This window comes from Cynara cardunculus (assembly GCF_001531365.2).
Source record: "Cynara cardunculus var. scolymus isolate 2C chromosome LG 13, CcrdV1, whole genome shotgun sequence".
In the NCBI taxonomy this organism is placed as follows: domain Eukaryota; kingdom Viridiplantae; phylum Streptophyta; class Magnoliopsida; order Asterales; family Asteraceae; genus Cynara; species Cynara cardunculus.
The window spans coordinates 40,155,715-40,166,991 of NC_037540.1; the positions used below are offsets into that span (position 1 = coordinate 40,155,715).

The 11,277-nt window shown below is 33.8% G+C and overlaps 1 protein-coding gene across 1 annotated transcript; it reads left to right on the forward strand.

The window, feature by feature from the left end:
• Positions 1 to 8,290: 8,290 nt before the first annotated feature.
• Positions 8,291 to 8,732, forward strand: LOC112525537 (auxin-responsive protein SAUR21-like). The gene has a single exon (XM_025135703.1). It carries the CDS (start codon positions 8,307 to 8,309, stop codon positions 8,607 to 8,609), a length of 303 nt encoding a protein of 100 aa, XP_024991471.1. The 5' UTR covers positions 8,291 to 8,306; the 3' UTR covers positions 8,610 to 8,732.
• Positions 8,733 to 11,277: the final 2,545 nt, after the last annotated feature.

Below are 11,277 nucleotides of genomic sequence, written 5' to 3' on the forward strand. Positions count from 1 at the left end.
TTTGATTCTATACATAGGTAAATAAGGCCTTTACACAGAAACTAAAATGTTCTGCCAAAACTGTGCAGGAAAATACCTGAGTTATAAACAAATACGACTTCGTTTCTGTGTGAATGTTGCGTGTGATGTTTGATAACTTCGATCAAAGATGGATTGATTAAATTACTGTGAAGGGTTTTGATGATTCTGAAGGCTGTAAATGATCAACATTTCTCTGTGTCTGGTGATGTGAGGTTGATATGAATTTAGCCAAGAGAGAGTTTGCTTGTATCTCTACGTTCATCAAGGATGGATCTTACGCTATAGAATAGACGATTCCAGAATTTAGGTGACCTAATTAGAAGTTCGATTCGTCTTATATTTTTTCTCTCCGATCACATTATAATCACGAAAAATGGGGTTATTCTCTCACCCCATCATCAGGTTAGACAAGGCCATGACTACCAGCAAAACAAAAAACTCACAAGTCAACAACAGAGGTGCTTAAATTAATAAGACACTTGAATTAGATGTAGTTTTAAGTTTGTGAAATCATTTATGCAATATCGGTGCAATCAATTAGATTACGTGTCGCAAGAAAATTTTCATCGCAACGTTTTCTTATTAATATCTACTTTCGTCGTTATTAAGTAAAGGATTTAACTTCTACTCTAAGTAGAGTAGTTTGATCATCTTTGGTTCACGTTAATTTGACGAATTGCAGATGTGATTTGCTTAACATTTTCTAATTCCTTGCTTATACTAATCATTAATGTGAAAAAGAACAGTTCAATTTTCTAGGATCCTCATGAAAACCAAGTCAAGTCTTTCATTGAAAAACGTAATGAATGCTCCTCAAATATCGAGCCTGGCACTATATCTTGGATGAAGATACGCTTATCCTTGCATGTGAGCTTCTGAATGCTGACTGCTGCAATTTAGCAGTCACCAAAATAATTTCATTTCCATATTATATACTGTATCATTCAGACATGAACTACCATCATTTTTCTTTTAAATAGTCTTGAAACTATATAATATTCCCATTTGATTAAGGTGTCAAAGTAAGCTTAATCACCTTTTCACAGATCGATAATCATTACATATATATTGTTTCAGTATTTTCTGATCACTGGTATTTTAGGCATTTAGTCATTAGCCATTAGACATTTGAAAATAACAAACAAGGCACAAAATTCGTTAACCTAATTGATTGTTTTGGCGTATTTCATATGCAGCTGTATAGATACCGTGGCTATAATTGGCCAAATAATTGCTTCCGTACTGGATGTTAACTTTCAAGTTATTTTGATTTAAATATTCTTGGAGGTACGTTCTTGGAAAAGAAGGTGATGGGCAAAAGTCATTTGAGGCTCCACAACTCCAAACAAGCCATAAATACACCCCTCAAACCCTCTTCAAAGTACAACTCTTCGTTCCTATCCAGTTTAAGGAAACTACATATTCCTCCAATAACTTATACATATCATTTTCCTCACTCTCCAACACATGGGTCTTGTTCGATTGCCTTCGTTGGTTTCTAATGTAAAATGCTTTAGTAGATTGAACTCTCTTTGCAGCAGAAATTATCAAAGGGATGTGCCGAAAGGTCATCTTGCGGTGTACGTTGGTGAGATCCACAAGAGAAGGTTCGTTATCCCGCTATCGTACTTGGACCAACCATTATTCCGAGTGTTGTTGCTTCATTCGGAGGAAGAATTTGGGTTTGATCACCCAATGGGAGGCCTAACCATTTCCTGCAAAGAAGATGAATTTGTCAGGCTCACGGCCATGTTGAAAGCTTCATGATATATTTTGGAGAATTCATTAGAGTACTCATATTCTTCATGATTTTCAGTATACATCTTCTTTACCTCTTTTGAGGGATATACATAGGTTCAGGGCTGAAGCCATTTAATTAGTTAAGAGAAAGTCTATCAAGATTATGAAGTTAAACGAGTAATTCTCATTTAGAAAAGTTGCATTGAGATTTTTGCTACATTTCACTACACTACTAAAAACAAAGGTATCATCGACAGCAAAAACTGTCGGAAATTGCCTTTATTGACTGCTTTCCGACGGTTCATATACCGACGGCTTTCCAATGATCCTCATTACTGATGGCTTTCCGATGGTTCTCATTACCGACTGCTTAAAACCAATGGTTCTAGTAACCGACGGCTTTCCGATGGTTTTCATTGCCGACGGCTTTCCGAAGGTTGTCATTACCAACGGTTTTCCGACGACTTGTAAGAAAATGAATATTAAAAATTGACAGGAATCGTTGGAAAACTGTCAATAATTGATAAAAATTTCTGACGACTTATTTAAAATAAATAAAAATTGAAAGATTAAAAGGAACCGTCAAAAAACCGTCGGTAATTGATAAAATATTCCAACGGTTTTCCAGCGAATTATTTAAAATAAATAAAAATTAAAAGGAATCATAGGCAAACCGTCGGTAAATGATAAAGTTCTCCGACGGTTTTCCGTCGACTTATTAAAAATATATAAAAATTAAAAGGAACCACCGGAAAATGGTCAGTAATTGATTAAATTTTCCGACGATTTTCCAACAACTTATTAAAAATAAATAAAAATTAAATGGAAGCGTAAGTAATTGATAAATTTTTCTGACGAAAAAGAACAAAGAATTTAGTAATTGGAATCACTAATAGTGATGCATGCATTTTTTGAGAATTCAAGAAAAGGTCACGGCGAGACGAGTCGTTTATCATTACGATAGACGTCAAGTGGAAGTGGGGGTTTTACCATGACTTATTAAAATAAATAAAATATAAAAAATATTAAAGGTACCGTCAGGAAACGTCGTTTAACTGTCGATAACTACCGACGGTTTTTATCATCCGAATCACCGTCAGTGGGAAATATTAGTAGAAAAGTCTATCTTTTAAGTTCCGAGTTGTTTGGATGGTTTTTTTTATCAAGTCCGATATGAATAAAAATGATTATGTGGATTAATTTGTCTCTATGGATTGAGAGGGTTTTCTCATAGATGGAAGGAGCATGTTTTTAATTCGGATGGGCAGATTTGGAAAAAAGAACTTGATTTTCTGTATAAAGCTCCGTAGAAGCTTACTGAATAAACCATTTTCTATATCATTAAGCCACTACCAAACAATCATATATATATATATATATATATATATATATATATATATATAGGTGGGTTACGTTGAAAACCGTTCAATTCTTAAAAACCGTGCAAACCGATTTTGACCAGTAGTAAAATTCTTTTTTTTTTAAATTAAATTTAATCATTAAGGGTTTAATTAATTGTCATTTACAATGTTTTTGATTAATAATGGAAGTTATTAACTTTTGTTAATCAAGGAAACGTAATAAAGGAAATGTTTAATATGGTAAGAGTTAAATGTTTTTTTAATTTAGTTTTTTTAATTTAGTTTTTTAAAATTTAAATATGCTTTATTTGTTTTAAGGATTATACGGATTTTTGAAAATGAAATTTAAAATCGTTTATTGTTTGATCCATTGAATCAGATTCATATACTAAAAAATGATTCACAACTAAAATACAGATTCATGAACAGAAAACATTATCATAATAGTGAAACAGATTCATGTACTGAAAATACAGTCGTCTTTTGAAATAGTTGCTGATGAAATTGTTTCAAAGTTTTTTTTTTTTGTTATCTTGTTTAGTTAGTGGTTATTAAAGAACTCATTGAATTCCATAGAGCAAAGCTCTCATCCTCTATCCGTCCTAAGGGCTTTCAAACTTTCACCACTTTGCTTCTCAATGAGTGCTTTAAACTTCTTGAAACAATCAAAAGCCTCGGATTTATGGATGAGAAAGTACACCCAACTCGTTCTTGTTAGATCATCGATAAATAGTAGAAAGTACTTACTACTAGAGTGAGATTGAGTTTTCATTTGACCACAAATGTCTGCATGAACAAGTTCCAACTTCTTTTCTTCTCTTCTAGAATGCCCAATGGGAAACGACTTCCTAGTTTGCTTGCTTAGAGCACAACCTTCGCACACATGGTTAAGTTCTTTGATTGTTGGCAGACCGTTAACCATGTTTTTGCTTGCTAGCAACTGGAGACCTTCAATATTAAGATGACCATACCTTAGATGCCATATTGCTGAGTCATTGCTACTACTGCTCATGAGTCCATATGGCTCATTACTGGAAAACTTCACCGGGAACATTCTATTTGGAGGTCAGGGGTTCAAACCTCACCATAGGTGAGGAGGGTGTGTGAGTTTATTTGTTGCATTTGCCGTATATAAATATTATATACTTCAAAAAAACATTCTATTCGGAGTCATTTTGGCTTCTAAGATTACTTCTCCATCTTGCCTCTATACAGTGCACCTATGCTTTTTGAAAAGAATATCAAGACCTGAATCTAGAAGTTGACCTACACTTATTAAGTAATGAGCCAAACAGGAGTGTAATGGAATGCTCTAATTAACTTTTCCTTTCCATTGATGTCAATGGCTACCTCGCCTTTCCCTTCAACCCGAACATACCAATTGTCACCAAGTTGAATCAGGGATTTGTGTACTGCATCAAAATGTCTGAGTTTTGACCTAACGCATGTTAAATGCATCGAACAGGCGTTGTCGAGATACCAAATATCTTTTGGTGTATCATGTGAATTTTTAATGGCCATAAACAAGTAATCTTTCTCTTCTCCTTCAGCATATTGTGCCTCTTTTTGTTTGCTCCAACATACGTCGATTGTGTGTCCGTATTTGTTGCAGTGTGTGCACCATGAGGCGCTCATTCTGCCATGGCTCCTTCCTCTTGAAGAGCCCCTACCTTTGCCTTTGTTGGGTGAGAACCTTGAGTTGTCTTATTGAATGGTGAACGCTTGATCTTCCTCTCTTGTAATACTCTTGTTGATTATGACTTCATGTGTTTGTAATGACCCATAAGCTCGTCGACTGTGTAGGTAGAGAGGTCCTTAGACTCTTCCATGGGCAATAACTACGTGGTCAAATTTAGGAAGGAGGCTCCTCAATATTTTTCCCATGACTGTTTCATCAGTAATCTTGTCACCATATGCTCTTATTTGGCATACAGTAGATGAAGTTCATGCTAGGTACTCTTGTATTGTTTCTTGATTCTTCATGGAAGCTGTTTCGAAGTCTCGTCAGAGGGATTGCAACTTCACCGTGATCACCATGGTCGATCCCTGGTATTCCGTTTTGAGAATGTTCCATGCCTCATTTGCTGAGGTTGTTGCTGCAATTCTCGAGAAAATGCTTTCGTCTATGGCTTGTTGGACGAAAAATAGTGATTTTGCATCTTTCTTCTGGGTCTCCTATCTTCCTGCATCGTCTTGACTTGCTTTGCCAATTTCTTGTTCCACAAGATCCAACCTCTTGCGAGAGTCTTCATTTTGACGCTCCATAATTCATACGAGTCCCCTTTGAATACTGGAATTTACGGTTGTGTAATGCTGACTGTAGAGCTGTTGGTTGTCATCTTGCTGTGTGAGTTTGAACACTGAAGTTGAGACTATAACGTGGCTCTGATACCACAATGTTGGGAAAATAGCAAAGCAAGATATACGAGGGGAAAAACCAATGATCTTATTCATAAGGAACTCAGCTATAAATAGCATACAGGAAAGAAGATAAACCCTGACTAATTGCATAAAAAAGAAAACATATTTTACCTAAACTTTAGAAGCTAAACAACTCTTATTATGGACCAAGTCAGCAGCTAATTTGAATCAGTCTTCAACAGACATTTCACCTTACATGTAGGTATGATGTCTACTACAAGAACTAGTTCCTGTTATAGTGTCATTTAATGGTGTATCATAAATTCATTCACATACTCAAGTTAGTTTACTAATGATTGGACACTACTTAGGCGTAACTTGTGAAATCAACCAAGGCAAAAGTTAGCTAATTGGCAACTTGTGTGTAAAATCATCGTGCCAAATCTTGATTAACATTGTGCCATGGTTGGGACATCTTATATGACTTGCTCAAAAGTGTTACAACCGAAGTGCTAGAATAATTTTTTAGCAGGCCCCTTGAAAACATTCAAACATGTGAAATTAGTGTTGTTTGGCTAAACATCCCCCGTAACGCATTTTATAATACATAGATGTCGGATTCAAACTCATATATCCCTAACTACTGGCCAAGCATGTTTTTCTATTAATTTTTTTTATCACCTACCAAGAAAAGAACTTAACTTCTATTTTGAGTAGGGTGTTATAATGAACTTTGATTCATGTATTCTATTAGTTTCATATCTTGACTTGTTCAAAATTCTCTAATTTTGTACACAATATTAATGGAATAAAGAATGGTTCAGTTTTCTTGGATCCTCTACAACCTAGTCAAGTGGTTGATTCACAACTTAATAAAATGCACCCCAAATATACTCTGGCAATATATCTGGAAAGAAATGCCACACAACTTCAAATTATGTTGGCATGTGAGCTCCTGAATAGGGGTGCACAAAAAACCGTTAACCCGTAAAACCGTCCGACCCAACCCCTCTAACAATCTAATTAAACCCAACCCGCCTAATTAACCATCAAACCGCCCACCCACCAAACCGTTAACCTGCCAATTAGGAGAGTTGAAATTGGATTGGGCCTAGCTCAACCCCTCCCAACCCACCAAAACGCCGCTAATATATAATTTTTATAAAATTATATATATATATATATATATATATATATATATATATGTGTGTGTGTGTGTGTGTGTTTATTATGTATATATATATATATATATATATTTATAATGTATAATTTTTATTGATATTATGTTTGTATTTCATTTTAGCTAAAAGTATAGGTTACCAAAAGAGATTCACGATCAATGAACGATGACAAATAATCTAATTAATAAGAGAAAATTATTGAAATCTTCTTTACAGCAACAATAAATTGATATGTCGGATAATATGAATGATACTAATAGATATTCTATTGACGAATCCATCAATCTAAATACCCCGTCATTTGATGTTGTACTTTAGTGGAAATAAAACATTTAGTTATAGCATTTCGCTACAACAACATTAGATCTTATAGGATGCCTAAAATGTCTAAGCGTCCTAAGATGATTTTTTATAGGACGAAACAAGAAAAATGTCTTATATAAAAGAGTTACAATATGTTTATAGGATGATTTTGGACGTCCTAACAAATTCCATGACGCTTTTAAAATAAAGTATCATATTAGTTATTTTATACGACACGACTTGAAAAATGTATATGAACATAGGTGTCCTATAAATAGATGAGTTTTAGGGACACTTCTCAAAATATTTATATAAAATAACTAATACGACATTTTATTTAAAGATTATTCTAAAACACTTGTTGAAGCGTCCAAAAAACGTCATGTAAACCTATGGTAACCATTTTAGATAAGACGCTTTATAGTATGGTCTATAAACTTAAGTTTTATGAATTATTTCATTCGTCAAATTTATGTAACTACTAATCCGCCAACCCAACCCAACCTGCCTCAACCCGCAAGGGTTGGGTTGGGTTATACTTTTGAATGGATTGGGTTGAGATTTGTCCAAACCGCCATAATTGAGTTCGGGACGTTGTAAAAATGTTGTAAACCGCCCAACCCAACCCGCATACACCCCTACTTCTGAATGCTAACTTCTCAAGTTTCTAGCTAGCATTCACTGCAATTTTTTGATATTCATATAGTATATTTCATCTTAAAAGTAATTACTTATTTAACTTAACACTTTTCACACTAGACGCGTCGCGTGATACAGTTCCGTCTTGGTTACAAAACGCAATCCACTTTCGATTATCATAAAACTTACGATTTTCTCTGGAATCGAAATGTAGAACAAGAAAAATAGTGTTTCGCCATTATAGTGGTTTTATTAGTGTCTTAATTGTATTTTATAAATGTAAAAAAACAAAGTACTGTTATCAATAAACAAAAAGAAAAATACGTGGGAATCCTTTCTATCATGACGGAGGACGTACATGTGAACCAATAATCAATCCTCTTTCGATTGGAGGTGTCACTGTAAAGATACCTTACCTATAATTCTCAAATAATGGCTTATCCGAATTATACGCGTCTATTTGGATTTATTTCTATTTAAATATGTTTGAAATTAATATAGTACATTCTTGGAAAAGATGCTGATTAGAAAAGCCATGTGAGGTTCCACCCATTCAGACAAGTGGTTAAACAAGCTATAAATACAAGTCTCAACCCCCTTCAGACTAAAACTCTTCAGTTACATCTTATCCCATCTATAGAGAGCTAGTTTGATTTCATCTTCCTTCAACAACTTATACATCCTTTTTTCTCTCCACGACATGGGTCTTATGCCGTTGTCGTCTTCACTGATTTCAAAAGTAAAAAGTTTTAGCAGGCTGAACGCCTATCGCAACAGAAATTATCAAAGGGATGTACCGAAAGGCCATCTAGCCGTATACGTTGGTGAAAACCAGAAGAGGCGGTTTGTGGTACCAGTATCATATTTGGAACAACCGCTATTCCAAAACTTGCTGCGTCAATCGGAAGAAGAATTTGGTTTCGATCATCCAATGGGCGGCTTAACCATTTCATGCCAAGAAGATGAATTTTTCAAGCTTGCAGCTCTGTTGCATGCTTTATGAAATATTCAGACCAACAATGAGCCTTCCATTTCTTCACCATTTTTCTAAGATGTATGCAGGCCACAGCCAAAATGTGTAATTTAGGTTATAGAAATCTTTCAAATTAATAGATACATAGAAAAGGGGTATTCCCATTCGTGTGAATCATCATCAATCACTATAGTTGAACAGATCTTATTAATCAATTTATGAGACTGAATGATAAACGAACAATGATTTCGGTTTGTATTTATTTTTTTATTTTTTTGATTAACCTGGATATCCATCCTGCTATGCGAGCCGACTAATTTCACCCTGCTTTGCAGATAGCCTGGAGTCATCGCATTTGAACCTCCGTGGCCACAAGGGGCACTACAATAAAATCGGGTTTATAGGACACTCCCAAATTCTAAGTGTCCTAATAGGCCTCTTTATAGGACTTAGTTTATAAGACCAAAAAAGTAAAGTGTCCTATCTAGATGTTGTATTAAGTTTATATGACCTTTTTTGGTGTCGTAATAAGTTTTTTACGACACTTTTAATATAAAGCGTCTCATTTTCAACTTTATAGGACACTATTTGAAAGATTGTCCTGTAAAAACAAGTGTCCTATAAGAAATTGATTTTATAGGACAATTTTTCAAAAGTGTCCTATAAAGTTGCTAATATTACACTTTGTATTAAAATGTCCTCAAAGAATTGTTAAAACGCCCAAAAACGTCATATAAACTTATTACAACACTTTTAGATATGACGCTTTATATTTTGCTCATATAAATTAAGTCCTATAAAGCGGTCTATTGGGACACTTCGAGATTGGGGGCGTCCTATAAACCCAATTTTGTTGTAGTGGGGATTTTTATTTCTCCTTCGATTTGAATCTGGGACCTCCTGTTACTTTTGACCTTTGGAGCCAAACTCAAACCAATCAAGCACCATTCTTGTGGTTTTCAGTTTGTATTTATTATGATTTATAGATGGAGGTTAGATGAAAACCCTCAAAAAATGGAAAACCGAAAAACATTTTTTTATTCCTCATCACCATGTCTCTTCTCTTCGGTTTGTTCTTCATGTCTATACTGTTTCTTAGTCGATAATAGCGACGAATTAGCAACATATTTTTCTGTAGCTGATAGTCCTCCATTTATAGTGTTTTATTGGACTTTAATGAATTCTATTGTGTTTTATTAATAATAATAATCTTAAAAAAGTTCATTGGCAGGTTTGTGGCGGATAACCTACCAATGATTTAAATTATTATTTAATAGATTAAATATTCACCGACAGATTGTCCGCCATTAATCCATCGGTGATCTACTTAAATGATTAAGTTTATTAATTCAGTTAGTTCCGTCAAAGAACATGTTTTCTGGAGAAGTTTTCTCCGGCTGGGAAATCCGCTGGGAATGCGTAGAAATCGTTTTTTTCGACGGATTTTTCCTCTAGTAAAAGCCTCGAATTTAGTAGTGTTACAGATCTATGACCTAATGATCAACAAAACGTTGACGTGGCTTGGGTAATTCTAATATGTCATTACAAATGTACATTATATGATGACGAGACATGGACGTTTAAATAATAACATGCAAATTTCATGTTTGTGTTTTACTGTTTCTTTTGACATATCACCGGTTATAGTTAATCTATGCCTTCTTGTTATCTTCCCATTTTTTTCGTTTGCAACGATTCCCTACAACTTAGGCTTTCTTTGTTTATGTATATTCCATTTCCATTTTAAGCGAGATGTTGTGGTTGTTCATCTATACCTTTCGTTCTGTAGATTTAAAAGGAAGTAAATAATATATGACAAGTAATAAAACGGAGTGCGTAAAAATATAAAGAACACATTATGTTTGGTGAATATTATAATTTTTAGTATACTGCAAAGTACTCAAAAATACCAGAGGGCTTTTGGCCTAGTGGTATGCGAGTCATTGGTCTCCTAGAAGGTTAAGGATTCAAACCTCACTAAAGGTGAGGAGTGTGTGTGAGTTTATTTGTTCTATTTATCGTATATAAATATTATATATTTAAATAAAAATACTCAAAGATGTGAATTAAAACAATTAACTTGTAGTTTAAGTATGGTTTTATAATATTCAGATTTGGTTCAGTCTATGAGCTTCATATTTGACTTGTTCAAATTTCTCGTTAATTAACGGAATAAAGAATAGTTCAAATTTTTTGAAAACAATGTCAAGTGGTTTGATTGATAACATAAACAAATGCGCCTCAAATATAGTGCCTGGCAATCAATATATCTGGAAAGAAATGCACCACTGTTGGCATGTGAGCTTCTGAACGCTAACTTCTAGACTTTCTAGTTACCTACCATCCACTTCAATAATTTGATTTTAATATATTTATATACATACATACACATATATATCTATACATATATATATATATATATATACATACATATATATATATACATCCATACATATTTAAATATACATGCATATATATATATATATAAAAAGTTTGGTTCAAAATACTAACCAAGAAATTTGTGTTAACTATGCTAACCAAGATCAACCAATCATATTTTATATCTTTTTTATTTCAAATAAAACTCATATATTAAATACAAAGGTTATTAGGTAATTTGACATTTATGTAACTCCCAAATAATTCAATGGGAGTTACAAATCTAAAAAATCTCACTAATTGACCATATGATGTAATA